Genomic DNA, 20,005 nt, shown 5'->3' on the forward strand with positions numbered 1-20,005 from the left:
AACAAACTTTGTCAAGTGATGTATCATGGGTCTTTTGAGTACGTCTACTGAAAAGTAGGTCACCGTGACCTACTTTCCAATTTATATGGATATAATTAAATATTTCAGGTCCTAACTGGCTAAGAATCATCAAACTTTGTCAATTGATGCATCTTGGGTCGTCGGAAAACGTCTACAAAAGTAGGTCACCGTGACCTACTTTTTGACATATTATGGCTACTTTTAGATATTTTCAGGTACATATTGGTTTAGAATCGTCAAACTTTGTCGATTGATGCATGTTGGGTTTTGGGAGAACATCAGCTAAAAATTAGGTCACCCTGACCTACTTTTGAAATTTTATGTCTTTATTTATTTATCTCAAGAACTAATTGAATTTGAATCATCAAACTTTGTCAATTAATGCATCTTGGGTCCTCATAGAACGTAAATCAGAAATTAAGTCAAAGTGACCTACCTTTGAAATTTTATGGCTATTTTTAAATATCTCAGGTCCTAACTGGCTAAGAATCATCAAGCTTTGTCAGTTGCTGCATCTTGGGTCCTCAGAATATGTCAACTAGATTTAAAAAGTAGTTCACAGTGATCTTCTTTTAGAATTGCAAGGCAACATCTAAATATTCCAAATAATAAGAGTCTTAAAATCATCAAACTTTGTTACTTGAGGCATTTTTGGGTCTAGGAGTATGATAACCGAAAAGTTTGGAATCTCATAATCTCATGGCTATATCTGAATATTTAAGATAATAAGGGGCTTCGAATCATCAAACTTTGTCAGTTGATTCATCTTGTGTTCTCATAGTGTTTTTACCAAAATGTAGGTCATGACGACCTATCTTTTGAATTTCAAGGTTTTATCTTAATATACAGGATACTTAGATGCATCAAATAGAAGTGATAGGTTTGTACAATTTATCAGAAGAGCGATTCAAGGCCCTTGCGCCTCTTGTCTTTACTTAGGCAATATAATATACAATTCCCATTGAACTTCCGTCAGCTGTACCATGCATATGATTGCAAGATATTTAAAGTATCTGTAAATATCGAAAAACGAGGTGAATCATGTGATATTACAAGATGCGTTGACAAATCTATCATCATTCATATCCTGCTTTCCCTTCGTGACGTCATACATTTCACTGTTGAGGAATTCTGAAAACCAGTTTAAGTGCAGAGTAACCTAGATACCCACTAAAGAATTTTCGAAAATATTGTTACCTTTCTTTTTTTTTCCTTTCAGTATATTAGTCGCGTATCATTCCTATTATGCGTTTCTTTCTCTTTTTTGAACGGTTAACTTTTGGGGTTATGAGGTTATTAATTTTCCAAAAAGGTTTAAGATGCATATCTTGGACACTGACGTCTAGGATCAACTAACCTTGTCATTCAATGCACCTTTAGGCTTCTTGGTGTGTCAATGTTAACGGTGAATATTACAAAAAGTGATCAATCTCACAAGTCAAGTAAAGAACACGAATCGTGAACAGGGTAAATATACGGACACATGGAAACGCCAGATGTGGGATCAATTAATCAGGTGCCAATTAAGAGTAACCATCCCCTGTCGACAGGTCACACTTTCTATGAGTCCTCTTTATTGATAAGTTGAACGGGGTAATTGTAGTCAAACTAGTACTAAAACAATTTACAATTAGTGGGAAAACATATCAGTCAAAGGATGACCCGAAGACGTGTTGTATTTGCAACAACGCCATTACAACGCCAATATAATTTTCAAAATGTTTCAAGTCAAAGTAGCAACAGTGGCATTTTTTTTTAATTTATTGCCTTTCATTTTTAAGTCTGTAAAATTAAATACATAGAATACTAAGATGAATTTTGTGTTAATGACAATGTGTTGACTTAAACTAGACCACTATTATTATAAAATCTTAAGGTCAGTACAAAACACCCATGAAATCTGTTTTAACTCATTTCTTATAAGTGCACTAGAAAAAAAAAAGAATAATATCACTATCACTTTGTAAGGAAATTTTTAACCTATGACATGTTTTTCGCCATATTTTGTAAAAAAAAAAAAAAAAAAAAAATTAGCGAATCCTGAATCTTGGTCATTCGAGAGCCTACATTTTAGAATGTGTTTAGGCCATCTACATGCGATATGACAGTCTGTTATAAAATGCAAAGTATTTTTTGATCCATCTACAATAGAAACCTGATGTTTGGACATATTTATAAGAAGTCTCCATTCTTTATACACAGTGAAGGTCAAGGTCTTATTTAGAGGCTAAAGGTCAAATATTGTGACGTAATCTACTGATTCTTCATTTTTTTGCATTAAATATTTTTTAAATCGCCAAAATATTTGAATCTGCCGGTTCAATGTTCCTCATTATAACATTTTAACCTTGTTTCCATTTCGAATATTCTGTCGTTATTTTGTAAAAATTGAAAAAATGCATTTTCTCTTTAGAGAACTTAAAGTGTACCATAGTTACATGTGAATTTTTAATTCCTGGGCTATGTATGTTCTATTTTTCATCACATTTTCACTCAAACATGCCAGTATCAATATACTTTGCCTAAATTTAGTGACAGAAAGGTTGTATTTATAAAAAGCATCACACAAATTTGCGATAGATCGATCGGTAATTAAAAAAAAATGCATATTCTAAAGTACAATGTCTGATTTCACAATCTTCTTACAGGGGTCTTACAAGGGTTTGATAGACCATATTTCAAACTATGTTGGCAAAAAATGTACCGTTGAATTTCTTTCGAATTTTAAGATTACCAAACATGAGGAGTGGATGCATCATAGGATTAAGGGATTCAGTCAGAGGGATGTAATTTTTGAATAATTTTACTTTATTTTCCAAGTCTTTAGTTAACTATCTTGGATATTATAGAGGCATAGGATCATCAAACCTTTTCACTTGATGTATTCTGGTCCTTGCAATTTGTTGACCTGATAGGTCATGCATAAGGGTCCTAGTGTTTCAACATAAAAAAGGGGTACAATGACCAACATTTTGACATATCGTAATTGATATTCAAATCTATATTAGCTTGGCTTCTAACATGACAATGATCGACAATTAATGTGCTTTAACAACATCAAACTCCATCGATATCAGTGAATGTGTTTTGGACTAGGGATCCTACAGGTCACCATATTTTTGCGACACTTTATGTCATCGAGACAGTAATATGGTATTTAAGGCCAAAAGAATTTTTTTGCCTAATGCTGATAATTGATAATTGTTTTATAAAATTATTGGCAAACATAAAGTCCTGCGTATTAACGGCAATAAAGTACTCTCTAACAATGGGCCTCGTAAATTTTCTTACCTTCTCATCGGTCATTTGCAAAATTATTTTTGTTAAAAACATTCTGATTGTACTTACAAGTACTCTGAAGCTGATATTAAAAAGATGCCTCCAATAGTTTCTGATAGACAATATCTATGTAGATTTTAGCGATCCAATAATCTGTTGGAATTCCCAAGGGTACTAGCATTTCGTAAGCAGTCAGCATTTCGTAAATTATGTGGTCGTTATATAATTACCTTTTAAACAAATACACCCTATCACCGAGTTGAATTTGACTGGTATATTTCATACCGATTGTTAGACCTTTGTTTTTATACTAAATTTGACAAGGGTTTATTCGTCTACCTGGTGAATACATGGGGCTCACGCAGATGTGACCGGTCGGCAGGGGATGCTGACTCCTCCTAGGCACCTGATCTTGATCTCATCCTTGAAATAACCAGGGGCCCTATCCTCAAATTTGCAGTTGGTATGATTTTTGAGATCGATCAATGTTCGTTATCTTCACCTATTTCATTATTCTATCCATTTGCTCTCATGATTTTGAGAAATTTATTCATTAGGCATCACTCAACTATAAATTAGAGTGTTCCAAAGTACACATGTGTCCCCTCCTTAAAGAATCATTAAAAATAATAAATTGAAGGATAGCAAGCTACTTATTTGCTACTAGCATTATCATTATTTATAATAATAAAGAAAAATGTCCACAAACATTAAGACCGATAGAATAGCATTTATCATATAAAATCTTACATTCAAATCAAAATATGATTCCCATACCTTCAAAGCTAGAGTGAATAATGAAATTGAAATTGCTTATTAGAAATATTTATTTTACATTATAAAACATGATAAATACGTGTTTAATCCAAATTTCATGAAAAAGGGATTCCCGTCTTTCTTTACTACTATATTATCAGTCTACAACGATCCTTTTGGTATACCGGTCTTGATGTATTTTCATAGTATTTAAATTTCAGTGTATGTGGTTACTATATAGCATACAGTTTCAAAGTACAGTGTCATGGGCTCAAAACATGAAATATAAATGCCTCACAAAATCAAAAGTGACACCAGTTCAATCACCCTTCCGTAGTTTTTGTTTGTTTGTTTGTTTGTTGTTGTTTTTTTTTGTGCAAGGAAGGTCAAAGGTTAAGTGGATTGTAACGCTGGTTATTTTATGATGCTTTATGCCAAACGGTGTACTTGCTATATAAATAGCATAAATTGACCTCTTCAATATCAAAAACCTGCTGTATATCAAAGGCAAGGGGTCAGTAACCGTGGTATTTTACCATGGGTCAAAAGTCAAAGTGCCAAGGAATATATGTACACAATATTAAATCAATGTTTTTACTGTTCTCAAGACATAGAGTGTGACAGACGGACAGACGGAGGAACAGCTAGACAGACGGACAGACGGACTACAGACAAAATGTGATCAGAAAAGCTCACTTGAGCCTTCGGCTCAGGTGAGCTAAAAAATGAAGGAATTAAACACATCATTATTTTGCATCAGCAATATGATTCTTTCTTTCTGGAAACTGTATTTGTTTAAATGCAGATAACAAATTCCGATGTAAATCAGCTTGCACAAAATCTAGTTCATTAAGAATGATTGCTTAGTTTCGGATCATGGAAAAATTAATCTTTATACTGCCTCGCGCACGTGGCGTCAGGCAATAACCTCCTATCCTCTGTCACATGACTCAAATTATCCAATGAAAATATGCCGTAAGAACAATCACCCAATCAACACCTTGTACGGGAAGTTTCGACACAGAACTGTTGTTGCCACACAGGCTGCTGTATAATATCGTAACAAATATAGCAATGTTAAATTAACAATTGGAAAAAGAACACATGAAATCAGCTTGACTGGGCGAATTATGTAATTGTTTCAATATTTATGTAAATTTCTATGCTGTACAATAGGTACTGAACAATGTAGCATATGAATACCGCACACACCGACGAAAGAGTAAACAAATGTAGCTCCGAATGCTGACTGATTATAAGATTTATGTTGAAAAGAAAGATTCATTGATATCCTCAAAATACATGTACACAACAATTCAAACTGGAATATGGAACCTGATTTCTAACTTTTAGGTGGACTTTGGGTGTTATTTTTTTCGTTATCTTCATATTTCAATAATCTTTTCTCATTTTACATTTTTAATCTAAATCATATTGTGAAAAAGAAGGAAAATCTAAACCTTACGTTTTACTGTTCAAAAGATAGTGTTCGTGTATATTGACTTATATTCATTTAAAGTCATACACTAAAGTAAAGGAGATGATTAAAAAAAAAAGTTTCTAAAAGTTTTTTTTTTTTTTTTCAATTCACATACTAAATACCAAGTGAATGCCTCTTATGATTCAAATGTTACACACAGTTGAGAAACAAAATGGCGGGATTGTTTCCTATTCAGAAAGGCTCCATTACCAATTACAAAGATTTTTTCTTTATCATAAACAGGAATTTGTTTAAATCACGAAATTAACAAATAGCTTTACTTGTTTATTTACCCATGAAATTACGTAATGGGGCTCTAATTTCTACTTTGAGAAAAGACAGCGAAACCAACCCTTTTTATCTTAAGATATGACACTGGTATTGACGAAATGGCATATGTCGATTTTTTCTACATACTTATTTTCTGTTTACGAAAACAATAAAAAAAAATCATGTGGTTCCTCTGTCAGTGTACACTGTTGAATAAACAACTCATAATTATGAAATAAGTTGATTGTGCATCAGAAAAACAAGCAACCGAGCATGCACATCTAATAATAATTTCAAAAAAAAAAAAAAAAAAAAAAAAAAAAAAAAAAAAACTCTAAAATATACCCAAGGCGGAGAATTTTAAACGAAAACTGAATTTCTTTTTAAAAAGGTACAATAAGAAGTACAAATATTTTCTCACTGGCTGAAGAATTACTTATTTGTAATGTATAGACGAAGCCGGAAACCGTATTTCTTTGTACGGTAAGGATTACTAGCGATTATAATAAACAGATTTAATTCATCTCAACTTAAAGAATTAAGCAGTCTTCATTTTAAAGAGAATATCATCAACTTTTGTGTTTCTACATTTAGGCGTTACTAAAAAAAAATGAAAAAACACTGCCCATTCTGTCTTTCAGGAATCAAAATCAACGAGGTCGTTAACAATTATTGCAATAAACTGTCTACGAATTTCTATATTTACCCATTAAAAGGGGATGCTTAATCCTTCAGTGTACCTGATCCTTCTTCTAATGTTTGCAAAGGTTTGTGTATGCCCTACTCACAGTTGGATTTTAGGTATGATTACTGTCCGTCATTTCACAATTCATTTTTCCTACAGAGAACGTAAGTACAAGGTACTTGTTTATGGTACATGTATATGTTATAGCTGCAAAGGATGTTCTTGCGGGCAGACACCCCCCCCCCCCCCCCCCCGCAAAAAATATATATGAATGTTCTGAAATATTCATGCTTTATACGAATTAACATAGAATTAAATAACACATGGAATCTGGTATATTATTTCTTCATTTGTACAAGTACTTGAATCAGTTTATTCACCGAACTATAGTTACCTTCGACGGAGAAAATTATCGCAGATGAAATAAGGTCTGATGAATAGTGGTTAGGAGGCTACAGACTAGATAAATGTAATGATAAAGATGAGCTTGTTAAAAAAAAATACGAGAACATCAGTTGGTAATCTGAAACCATGATATGAATGACTTTTTGTGTCGCCTGCAGAGCAGACCGACACTTTGGCCAAGTTAGGGATCACTTAATCAAGCGTAAAACTTGCCACAAAGTATCCTTGGGTAAAGGGGATTCAAGTTTTTTAAATGAAGGGCCACTCCCTCTTTCAAGGGGAGATAATAAAGAATTAGTGAAAAATTAATAGCATCTTTTAAAAATCTTCTTCTCAAGAACCAAAAAGCCAAGGAAGATGAAACTCATGTGGAAGCATCCTCAGGTAGTGCAGATTCAAATTTGTTCAAATCATGACCCCCGGGGGTAGGGCGGGGCCACAATGGAGGATCAAAGTTTAACAAGTTTAACATAGAAATATATAGGAAAAACCTTTAAAAATCTTCTTCTCAAGAACAGCAAAACCCTAATTGGTCATATTTATATGGAAGCATCCTCAGGTAGTGTAGATTCAAATTTGTTCAAGTCATGACCCCCGGGGGTAGGGCAGGGCCACAATGGAGGATCAAAGTTTAACAAGTTTAACATAGAAATATATAGGAAAAACCTTTAAAAATCTTCTTCTCAAGAATAGCGAAGCCATGATGAGTCGTATTTATATGGAAGCATCCTCAGGTAGTGTAGATTCAAATTTGTTCATATAATGACCCCTGGGGGTTAGGGCGGGGCCACAATGGAGGATCAAAGTTTTACATAGAAATGTATAGAAAAAACCTTTAAAAATCTTCTTCACAAGAACAGCAAAGCCATGATGAGTCATATTTATATGGAAGTATCCTCAGGTAGTGTAGATTCAAGTTTGTCCAAATCATGACCCCCGGGGTAGGGCGGGGCCACAATGGAGGATCAAAGTTTTACATAGAAATATACAGGAAAAACCTTTAAAAATCTTCTTCTCAAGAACAGCAAAGCCCTAATTGGTCATATTTATATGGAAGCATCCTCAGGTAGTGTAGATTCAAGTTTTTCAAATCATGACCCCCGGAGGTACGGCGGGGCCACAATGGAGGATCAAAGTTTAACATAGAAATATATAGGAAAAACCTTTAAAAATCTTCTTCTAAAGAACGACTAAGCCATGATGAGTCGTATTTATATGGAAGCATCCTCAGGTAGTGTAGATTCAAGTTTGTCCAAATCATGACCCCCGGGGGTAGGACGGGGCCACAATGGAGGATCAAAGTTTAACATAGAAATATATAGGAAAAACCTTTAAAAATCTTCTTCTCAAGAATAGCGAAGCCATGATGAGTCGTATTTATATGGAAGCATCCTCAGGTAGTGTAGATTCAAATTTGTTCAAATCATGACCCCCGGGGGTAGGGCGGGGCCACAATGGAGGATCAAAGTTTAACATAGAAATATATAGGAAAAACCTTTAAAAATCTTCTTCTCAAGAACAGCAAAGCCCTGATTGATCATATTTATATGGAAGCATCCTCAGGTAGTGTAGATTTAAGTTTGTTCAAATCATGACCCCCTGGGGTTGGGCGGGGCCACAGTGGAGGATCAATGTCTGAAATAGAAATATATAGAAAGGTATCTTCTGATGAAGAACTGCGAAGCCATGATTAGTCATTTTGATATGGAAGCATCCTCAGGTAGTGTAGATTTTGTTTGTCAAGTTTGTTAAAATGATGACCCCCGGGGATAGGGATGGGCCACAATGGGAGATCAAAAATTTTACATAGGAACATATTGGAAAATATCTTCTTCTCAAGAAATGAAAATCGTGTTTAGTCATTTTGATATGGAAGCATCATTAGGTAGTGTAAATTCAATTTTTGTTCAAATGATAACCCCAAGGGGTAGGGTGGGGCCCAATGGGGATCGAAAGTTTTACATAAGAACACATAGAAAGAAATATTTCTTCTCAAGAACAGAAAAGCTATGTTTAGTCATATTGATATGGAAGCATCCTCGGGAAGTGTAGATTCAAGTTTGTTCAAATGATAACCTCTGGGATAGGGAGGAGCCACAATGGGGGATCAAATTTGTACAAAGGAATATATGGGGAAAAAATTTAAAATTTTCTCAAGTACAACAAGCCATATGTTATATTGACATGGAAGCATCACCAGGTATTTTAAGATTCACCCCCCCCCCTTCCGGTAATCTTTTCAATACTGAACTGATTTGTGTCTAGCCAATGTGCTCAGGTGAGCGATGTGGCCCATGGGCCTCTTTTTTTTTTTTTTGCATGCACCTGTTTATTCTTTGCGATTCTTTATACGGACATGTCCGTGTAACATTTTTCTGCGTTTCTAAACTACTGGATCAGTCCATTTATCTTCTACGAAAGGGGTGACGAAATTATTTCGCGCCAAATGTCACAAGTAAATAATCTTCGCGCCTTTTTCTTGGATTGGATTGAGTGGGTGTGATAACTTCTATGGAAATAAATAAAGTTTGTTCTTTTAACCTGATTCTTAAGCTTCAGATGTTAATTAACTGCAAATTTTATCTCATTTTTTTAAAAGAACACATTGAATATGAGCAGGCAACACTAAAGCAGTGGATTTGCTGATTATTCTACTATTTTGTTTCCCAGTTATCCATTAAGTGGACTATTGCAATCATAAACAAACTCGATCCCTCCACCTAGTAAATGGGTCATCCCTTCTTGATTCAGTCTGTTTTCCACCATTTCTTTCAATATTACATTTATTAATTATGTACGTTACAATGTTAGGTTTTTTTTAAAAAAAGCTAAGGAAGTCAGCCAGTAGCATATTATTTCATGCTTTGAGATGAACAAGAGTTTCCTTTTAATATAGTGACAAGAGTGTAGGTCAGTACCCGTAGAGGAATGGGTTTCACTCCCGTAAGGTTCTAAGTAAAGAATCGGCAAAATGAAGAAGATCGACATCATGACCAGTACTGGTTTTCATTTCATAAAAAAACAGGTTATTATAGAAGAAATGAGAAAGGTCCTGAAATTGATTGAAAAGAAAAACTAAACAATTTTAAAACTGTACATAAAGATGTATTTTAAACTGATTTATTTTACATGTATATGGTAAGACCATCATCGTGTGAGTTTTGTCCGGCGGGGGGGGGGGGGGGTATTAGTATCATGTTTTCCTCTGGCTATAAAGTGTACAGGCTATTTACTTTGAATCCTAGAGAAGTATTGAAGCATTTTTGTCTAAAACACTTCAAAACAACTTTCCCTGCTAAATCTGTTCATACAATTTACTTAGTCGTCGAGAACGACGAATAACAGAGATTTTTTTCCAAGGGGAGGGGGGGGGGTTCCAGACAAGCAAAAAAAAAAAAAAAAAAAAAAAAAAAAAGAAGAAAAAGAAAAAGCAAACACATAAATTTTCTTCCTTATCCAGAAATTTACTTGACAAGCAAAAGAAAAGGGGGGGGGGATTTCAATTCCAAAGCGTGAAAAACACCTATTCCGTTGTGCAATATAATTAAAATTAAATCTTCCGAATCCGCTACCGCTTCTCAAACGAGCGGTAGCGGATTCGGAACAGCTAATTTTAATTAGATTGTTTCGTTGTGGTAAATGGTGGGTACACCTTTTCTAAGGGGGGGGGGGGTCCAAAGTCATTTTTATTTGCTTCGGTACATACTTTTAATACCTACGCAAATTCCCGTGAGGGGGGAGGGGGGTCCGGAGCCCCCATTCCCTATAGATCCGCGCATGGGCTAACTAATTAATGATCAGATAGTGGCATATCTTAGATATTCGTTAATATGTAGTATTTGGTTATGACATTTGAGAAAATCAAATGTACATCCTTGATTATACGTTCCATATAGATATTGATTGATTAGTCAGGCAAGCTTTTTGAAAAGCTATTACTTGTACCGTATAAGCAAGCGCGTACTACGTTACGACAGATTTCAGCTAGTTGTTCAGCGGCAAATTCAAGGGATAGAAAAGAAAACAAAGACTGTGGGATACTTACATGTATAATGTAAATTACACCTAATTAGCATAGTAAGAGATCTCCTACAACACGTAACAACCTAAACGATCTGAAGAATCAGCTGTTATGTTGTTATATACAGAAACCCTATATTCTGTGTACTACCTAAAATACTGTAAACCAACTAGTATTCGCGAAATATTTTTTTTTTGGGGGGGGGGGATTTTTCTTACCGATAAATGGATTTGTTTTCCCATTTTATGAAACTTGCAACAGGATACTGTGTTTATGAAATTCCTTTTAAGCATTCTAGCTTGCAAAAAGGTTGTCAGTTTGCTTTGCGAAATAGAGAGGAGAGGAAACAGGTAAGGTCTTTATTGTTTGCATACCATATAAGTACATCGACGATTACGTTAGATGTTTATTGTTATTTGATTATTTAAAACTGAATTGTTACAGTTTTATTGTCAATCATATCTAATATTATTAGATTGACAGCGATTTTGTAATGTACTAATAGAGTTTATGCTTGCAACAATTGTGACCTACTCTAGGTGAACTATTTATTACAAATGAAGAAGTTTTCATTGAGAAAAGCATTCATACAGTCTTAAAGCAATTAATTTAAAGCGTTAAGTGTCATGCAGATAAGTTGGGATTCCCTTTGATTTCAAAATACAAAAATTATTTCAAAAATATTAAGTTCGGATTCAAATATCCGTAAAATATTACCGTTTTTTAGAATTCGCATTCAGACAAGATGGAATGACGAGAATAACAAAAGATTTTATGGTATGCCCTCTAATGCATTAATGATTCATGTCTAGTCTCGAATGTCTGACTGTCGTGCAATTCAGTCATGTCAATGTTATATATTTTGTTCGCTTATTATAAATGCATCGAGATTATCACTTATGCTGACGTAGTTTTCAATGGTGTTTATGTAGTGATGTACGATGTATTTATGATCGGGATCGGGATCCTTATAATGTATATAAATAGAATGTAAATAGTTTTCAGTAGTTGCCCCCTAGACCTTGCAGAGTCCAGACGTATTGTACGGCCTGTGAGATCCGGTAACTCAGATCTTTGGTGAGTTATTGACTCATCTATTGGTTATTCATTCTTATTTCATTGTATTTATTTATGTCTAAATATTAACACAACATTGGTGTCAGAAGTGGTTGTAGATTTCAATCGAATACCCCGCACAAAAGATCGTGAATTTTGGCGCCATTTTTAAAAATAAATTCTTTGTTCGCCTAAATAAGATCAGGGTACATTGAATAAATAGTGTTAGTATTTTGTAAGATCCTTTGTCATTATTTTTCAATTTTCAATTTTTACTTATTTTTTCTTAGCCTACAAGAACATGTTTTTTTGCATCTCATAGAATTGCATGACTATTTTATCGGAGTGTCTGATGATTTAGTCAAACACATCATTTAAGACCATTGATAATGAATAAGTAGGCTAATATAGTGGGTAAATAAGATCAAGATCATGACTACCCCTATAGATATGAACACAGCCTCTGTTAAAGATCTTGTGAGGATAAACAATATAGGTAAAGTAAGAGCACAGGCAATTGTAGATATACGATTAAATAAGGGAACCCTTTCATTAGAAGATCTTAAGGTAATCCCTAGTATGCCAAGTAATATCTGGGACCCTCTTGTCGATCAGGGTAAGATAATTGTCCCTTCAACTTTAAGAAATACTTTGTCCACACAGATCACTGGACAAGTAGAAAAATCACAAGACAGATCACGAATTCAAACAGAATCAATAGAGCATGTACAGACACTGCAATCACAAGAAAACTGATACCAACAAATAGAAAATTTACAAAGAGAGTTACGAGAGAGAGAACATCAGATCAGAGAGAGAGAGAACATCAGATCAGAGAGAGAGAAAATGTGATCATGGAGAGAGAGAAAGAATTAGGAGAAAAAGATCAATTGTTACAAGAAAAAACTGTCCGTCTTGAGAATAGTGAAGGGGAAGTTTCAATGTTACAGAGAAGTTTGGTCATTAATAGAGAGAAGTATGATGGCATGTTTGAAGATTTGCACAAGAAAGTTAATTTAAGAGAACAAGAACTAAATGATCAGTATGAGAGATTTGACGAACAAAAACAAAAAATAAGAGCATTAGAAGAGCAAGAGCGTGCTGAAAGAGAAGAACATTTAAGATCAAGAATGAGAGAGATGGATGAAAGAGAAAGAGAGATTGTGAAAAGAGAAAAAGAATTGAACCAAATGAAAGCAGAATTAGAACATCAACGCTTTACATCAAGAATAGAAAAATTTGCCCCACATAGTATTTATAGTCATAAGAACGAATCTAGTGTTGAAAAACCAGAAGAGAAGAAGAACACAGTTTCCAGTCCAGTACCCCCAAAACTTGCTACGTATGATGGCAAATCAGAGTGGAGACCATATTTCACTCAATTCAATCACATGGCTGAAAAGTACAAATGGAATGACTCAGACAAATTAGATAAGCTGATTGAGTGTGTTTGAGAGACAAAGCATTAAAGTTTTATAGTTCAAGACCTGAAAATGTACAACAAGATTACAAATTGCTCTGTCAGAAATTGAAAGAACGGTTTGATAAGAAGGACCAGCCATACATTATTCGAAGACAGCTGCAAGAGATTAAACAAAATCCAGAAGAAACGATTGAAGAATTTGCGGAGCGCATTGAAGAACTTGCTGCTGAAGGATATCCAGAGACCCCTGAATTCTTCAAAAACACCATCACCGTCGATGCTTTTCTTCGAGGCTGTACAGAGAAACGGGCTGCATTGGTCACTCTTGCTAAAGATCCACAAACTCTGGATCAGGCAATTAACTACATGAAAATTTCCATCACCAATCAAAAATTAATAATGGGCCCAAAGAAAGAGACCAAAAACGTTACATTTGAGAACATGAAATCTGACGATAGTCCATCCAAAGACATCCGTATTCGAATGGCAAGGAGTCCATCACCACCAAAGCCTTCATTAGAATCAAGAATTTCAACTTTAGAAAAAGAGAGCAGGGAAACAACTAGACTGCTAAAGGAAATTTTGAGAGTATTGCCGGTGCCAGATGAAGAAAGACAACCAAGACCAAGATTCCAGTCACCAAAAAGAACATATACATCAACATCAAGGTCAACGTTAAGGTATACATCACCACAAAGATCGTTGAATGCATCAGAACCAAGATATGCATCACCAAAAATATCTCCATCAAATAGTCCTGTAAGGTCAGAGAGTGAGAGCAAGTGCTATGTGTGTGGTAAAATGGGACATTTCGCTAGAAATTGTTGGAAGTCAAAATCAAGATCACCCTCACCAACACAAAAAGCTGTCAATTTAAACTTTCAAGATCTGAGGAAATAGGTCATTCCTCAGCTCGTACAAACACACAAAGACCTCAACCACACACTAAATTTAAATCAAACATAAAAGAAATCTAATTAACACAAGATAGATCCATGAAATATAAGACACTCTATCTACCAATAAGAGTTCAGAACATTAGTACAGAAGCTGTTTTAGATACTGCAGCCACTGTGAACTCTATAAAAACTGAATCCAAGTCCTCAACTTACTGACCATGTTTCCTTAAAGGGTATAAGTAATACCAAGGTAGATTCTGTCATATGTCAAAGTGTACCCTTATCAATAGGAAATATCAGCACAAAATGGAATTTTGTAGTGGCTAAGGTGTCAGATCCAACAATTATAGGCCTTGATTTTTTAGAACATACTAAGGCAACTATAAATTTACAGGATTTTTCAGTAACAATAAAAAATTGTAAAATACTTGCAAAATGTATCGCAAATGAGGACAAAGAAAAAGTCAAAATTTTCAGAATACACACAAAAAAGAAAGTGGTGGTTCCCCCACATGCTTATATTTATTCTGAAATAGATTATGACATTACCCCAGAATCTGACATTGCTATAAATCCATGTTACAATCTTCATGGTCTTTTGTCACCCAATTGTGTAAATAGCAAAGATCAAAATTTTATTTTATTGAGAAACCCTACAGACAGTTATAAAACTATTAAGAAAAACTTTGACGTGGGTTTTGGTATACAGTTAGACAAGGTTTTGGACTATGAAAGATCACAGTCATTAGGTATTGAAGATCTTGTAAATATCAGAAAATTAGGTATTGAAAATCTAAGTTTAGATCAGATTAGACAAGAAATACGAAAACATTTGACTGAAATGTTTGAAAGATCAATTAAAAATCTGTCAACAGAACAAAGTATCCTGTTTGCAAAATTCATTATTTCATTTCAAGATGTTTTTGCAAAAAATGATTTTGACATGGGTTTATTCAGTGGGGATATTCAACATAGAATTGGTACAGGTGATGCTAAACCAAATAGACAAAAATTAAGAAGAACACCCTTATGTTTTGAGAAGGAAGAAAAAGAGCATTTAGATCAAATGTTAGAGAAGGGTATCATAGAACCTTCTTCTTCCGAGTGGGCTTCATCTCCAGTACTAGTTAGGAAAAAAAATGGTAGTCTAAGATACTGCATAGATTTTAGATCATTGAACAAAGTTACAACTAAAGATGCTTTCCCTTTACCAAACATCACTGATTGCATAGATTCATTGAAGGGGAGTAATTTTTTGAGTACTCTGGACATGCAAGCAGCATATTGGAACATTTTTGTACATAAAGATGACAAACATAAGACTGCTTTCATAACTAAATATGGTTTGTTTGAACATAATAGGCTACCATTTGGTCTGTGTAATAGCCCTGCTACATTCAGTAGAGTTATTCAATTAGTCCTTCAGGGTTTAACATGGACAGAGTGTTTAGCATATTTAGATGACATATTGGTTCTAGGCTTTAACTTTGAAGATCATCTTAAAAATCTAGAGCATGTACTATCAAGATTTATGCAATACAATCTCAAACTTAAACCAAAGAAATGCCAATTTTTTCAGAAAGAAGTTAAATTCTTATGTAAAATTGTGAATGGAAAAGGGATTATGATTACTCCTGAAAATATCACAACAATGAAAAATTGGCCAGTTCCAACAAATGTTAAAGAATTGGAATCATTTCTTGGTTTTGCAAATTATCATAGAGAACATGTTGACCATTTTGCTAACATTGTTGAACCACTTCACCATTTAGTTAGTAAGCATTCAGAATTCAATTGGCTAGATGAACATCAAGAGACATTTGATAAATTGAAAGATTCTCTGTTAAATGCCGCAATATTAAACCACCCAGATCCTGACGAGACTTTTATATTAGATACTGACGCTTCAGATAAGAGTATAGGAGCGGAATTAAGTCAAATTCAAGATGGTGTAGAAAAAACTATTTCATTTGCAAGTAAAGTTTTAACGCCAGAACAACGCAAGTATTGCACAACAAGAAAAGAACTATTATCTATTGTTGTTTTCACCAGACAATTCAGACATTATTTATTAGGAAGACCTTTTGTAATTAGAACAGATCATAACAGTCTGATTTGGTTGATGAATTTTAAAAACATTCAGGGTCAGCTAGCTAGATGGTTAGAAGAATTAGCACAATAAAATATGGTCATTCAACACAGATCTGGTAAACATCATCAAAATGCAGATGCATTGTCTAGAATTCCTGATCCAATACCATCATGTAATGACTATAAAGCAAATATTCCACTAAATTCTCTTCCATGTGGAGGTTGTACTTTTTGTACTAGAGCTAGAAAACAATGGGAAACTTTTGAAGAGGATGTAGATTATGTAGTTCCCATATCAATAAGATCAACAAAAACAAGTTCAGATTTAGATCAGTATACAAGCTTATTATTAGATAATGATGAAATAAAAAATGCACAAGAACAAGATCCAGATGTAAGTCAAATTGTATTATGGTTGAAAAACAAATATGAACCATCCATTCAAGAACTCCAGCTGTCTAGTAAGACCATTAGACACTATTGGTTATGTAGATCACAGCTACAAATAAAAAATGATATCCTGTATTATTTGTGGGAAGATCCTTTTATGCCGAGATTACTTTATGTAGTTCCAAAATCTGAAACAAAAAGTACTAGAATTGTGTCATGATATTCCTCTTTCAAGACATTTAGGGCAAACAAATACAATAGAAAAACTAAAGAAATGTGATATATGGTATAATATGCATACTGACTGTACGGAATATGTAAGATCATGTGAAATTTGCAATAAGAACAAAAAACCAAATGTTAAAGCTAGAGGACAATTAGGGCAGTATCATTCTGGTGTCCCAATGGAAAGAGTTCATATGGACATTTTAGGTCCCTTACCTGAAACAAAATTAGGAAACAAATACATTTTATTGATCATAGACCAATTTACAAAGTGGGTCGAATGTTTCTCTTTACCAAATCAAAAAGCTGAGCTTATAGCTAAGACATTTGTAGATAATTTCATTTGTAGACTGGGTTGTCCTTTAGAATTACACACTGACCAAGGTAAAAATATGGATGGTAATATCTTGCGAAATATCTGTGATCTTTTACAAATTGCTAAAACGAGAACTACCCCATATCACCCAGCTTCAAATGGTCAAATAGAGAGATATAATCGAACAATTTTACAAGCTTTAAGGTGCTACATAAAAAACAAACAAGATACCTGGGACTCATATTTACAACAACTGGCAGGAGCCATTAGAGCTACAAAGAATAGACAAACAGGGTTTACACCAAATCAAATGATGTTAGGAAGGGATGTTATACAACCCTTAGACATATTTCTTGGTACAATAATCAATACAAAAGAAACAGATGCAAATGAATATGTTTCAAAATTAAGATCAAATTTAGAACTTATCCACAAAGAAGCAAGAGATAATCTCAAATCTTCCCAACAAAGACAAAAAAGAGATTATGACTTGAAATCTTTTCAAAGTACATATAAGATAGGGGATGTTGTATATATATTGAATTCAGCCACAACTGTTGGCCAAAGTCCAAAATTAAAATCCCCTTGGAAAGGCCCTTACATCATTTCAGAAGTTAAATCCCCTGTTTTGTATAAAATAAAAAACAGAAAAAGAGAAGAAGTTATTCATCATGACAGAATTAAGCTTTGTCAAGATCGAAACCATCCTGTATGGTTATCACGGTTAAGAAATCAAATTCTTAAAAAATGTGATGTTGAGGATAGTTCTGTTCAAGAAGCTGATTTTTACAATGTGTTCAACCTTTCAGAAATTTTTAATGCACAAGAAAATAATTTTTATGATGATAGTGAAGAATTGTCTGGAGATCAACAGATAGTGGAGTCGGATACTCTGATACCATTGTCTTGTGATGTCTCAGATAATTCTAAAAACAAACCAGAGAGAATTAGGAGAAAACCTAGATACTATATTTGGCTGATTATGATCTTGATGATTAATTTGCCAATATATTGATGTTTTTTTGTAGTATATATATATATATATATATATATATATATATATATATATATATATATATATATATATATATATATATATATATATTATGACATATGTAGCTTGGCTTACAGACTCAGCCTAGATATTTTATCTATAATATGTAATGAGTAAGGATACTTATTCTAAAAAAAAAAATACATGAATATTAGGTATTGACTGAGTATAAAAATACACTTTTGAATATATTCAGTGTTTTATTTAGTTAGAATGGAAGAAGAAAGGGACTTCGTTCCTGATTATGAACTCAAGTATGATCAACTACTCAGTCCTCCATCTAGGGTGTCTGGTTCGACTACCAGTAAAAGAGGGAAACCGTGCCCAATCTGTATGGCAAAATTTACGCATGTTAAGCGCCGTGTCATAAAAGATCATTTGCCATGGTATGCCTATCCCTCTACATGCTGTCCATCTTGCAGAATTAACTTTGGCCAAAAACACTTTTTAGATGTGCATGTGAAAACATAACAGTAATAGCCCTCTACAACAGTTTGACCATTTCTGGATGGATTTTATGTATTACCTATTCTTACAAATTATTCATGTTTTGAAATTAGAAACTTTTGAGAATCTGTTTAAATTCATTAACAGTAATGAACAGTTCAGTTGTTGTCAGGGATCTGTTTTTCAAGAAGATGATCTTTTTCTAGGTGAAAATTTTTTAAAAGTAAAGTTTCCAGGATTAACGGTTTCAAAAATACCCTTTCCAGTAGTTAATGCTTCATCTCTTTTACACTGGAAGATTTTAAGCAAACTTATAGATGTTTCCAGCTGTACAGCTCTTCTTTTTAAAGTGTACAAAAAGTATGTAGTGTGGATTTTAGGTTCATCAATTGTACATTGGGCTGCTCAAAGAGCAATTGACATTGGTATAGAAAATCTTGAATTTGAAAAGACAAAATTGAGCATTTTTTGGCATGGAATAAGGAGCATGAAGTGGGAAAGTTTATTGGATACTGTTTCTTTTTGTAAATCAAAATTTCCTCTGCCAGATTTCATAATTATACATTTAGGTTCAAATGATATCAAATTTGGATGTTCAAGAAAACTATTATCACACATGCAGAAAGATTTAGCTGAAATCAGACAAGAGTTTCCAAATTGTAAAGTGATTTTTTCAGATTTATTAACCAGGCTTACTTGGAGAGGTTTGAATTGGGAAGAGGGAGAAAAGGAAAGGTCTACCATTAATAAAGGAATGTATGATTTTATTGGAAATGAAAATAATATTAGACATGCTAAAATTGAACACAGAAAGAGATATTTATTTAGGAGAGATGGCATTCATCTCTCAGATTTGGGCAATGATTTCTTACTGGAAGATTTCAAGATCAAAATTCAACAAAGTATTATATAAAGTTTGATAACATCTTTTATAATTATTTATTGCGCATGGATGATGCTGACAAACAGTCGGATTGTCTGATTGTTGTCAATTTCATTGTCTGTGTGTAATAAATAAACGAATTACAAGTTTTTATTCTGACATTATTCTTTTTAAAACTATGTAAGTTCTATATGCGTTATATTTTAAAAGACATAAATATTTTTATGACCATATGTATATAGACTTTCAAATATGAGGGGGAGGAATGTAGTGATGTACGATGTATTTATGATCGGGATCGGGA

The 20,005-nt window shown here is 33.7% G+C and overlaps 2 protein-coding genes and 1 pseudogene across 2 annotated transcripts in view; 2 read left to right on the top strand and 1 right to left on the bottom strand.

Annotated features, from left to right (window-relative positions):
• The window catches only part of LOC133186914 (uncharacterized), a 492,852-nt gene extending 473,903 nt beyond the window's left edge, over window positions 1-18,949 (bottom strand). Inside the window, exon 1 of the mRNA XM_061322302.1 lies at window positions 18,936-18,949. The gene's annotated coding sequence lies outside the window, so the exon portion shown is untranslated. The remainder of the gene's footprint in view (window positions 1-18,935) is intronic.
• LOC133186582 (trichohyalin-like) lies at window positions 12,828-14,296 on the top strand. Its single transcript, XM_061321811.1, has 2 exons — window positions 12,828-13,421; window positions 13,499-14,296. Exons 1-2 carry the CDS (start codon window positions 12,828-12,830, stop codon window positions 14,294-14,296), a joined length of 1,392 nt encoding a protein of 463 aa, XP_061177795.1.
• LOC133186912 (uncharacterized) lies at window positions 18,585-19,764 on the top strand (annotated as a pseudogene).
• The last annotated feature ends 241 nt before the right edge of the window (window positions 19,765-20,005 follow it).

This window comes from Saccostrea echinata, unplaced genomic scaffold, assembly GCF_033153115.1.
Source record: "Saccostrea echinata isolate AGI-Se365-2 ecotype Australia unplaced genomic scaffold, CSIRO_AGI_Sech_v1 ptg000014l, whole genome shotgun sequence".
Lineage (NCBI taxonomy): Eukaryota > Metazoa > Mollusca > Bivalvia > Ostreida > Ostreidae > Saccostrea > Saccostrea echinata.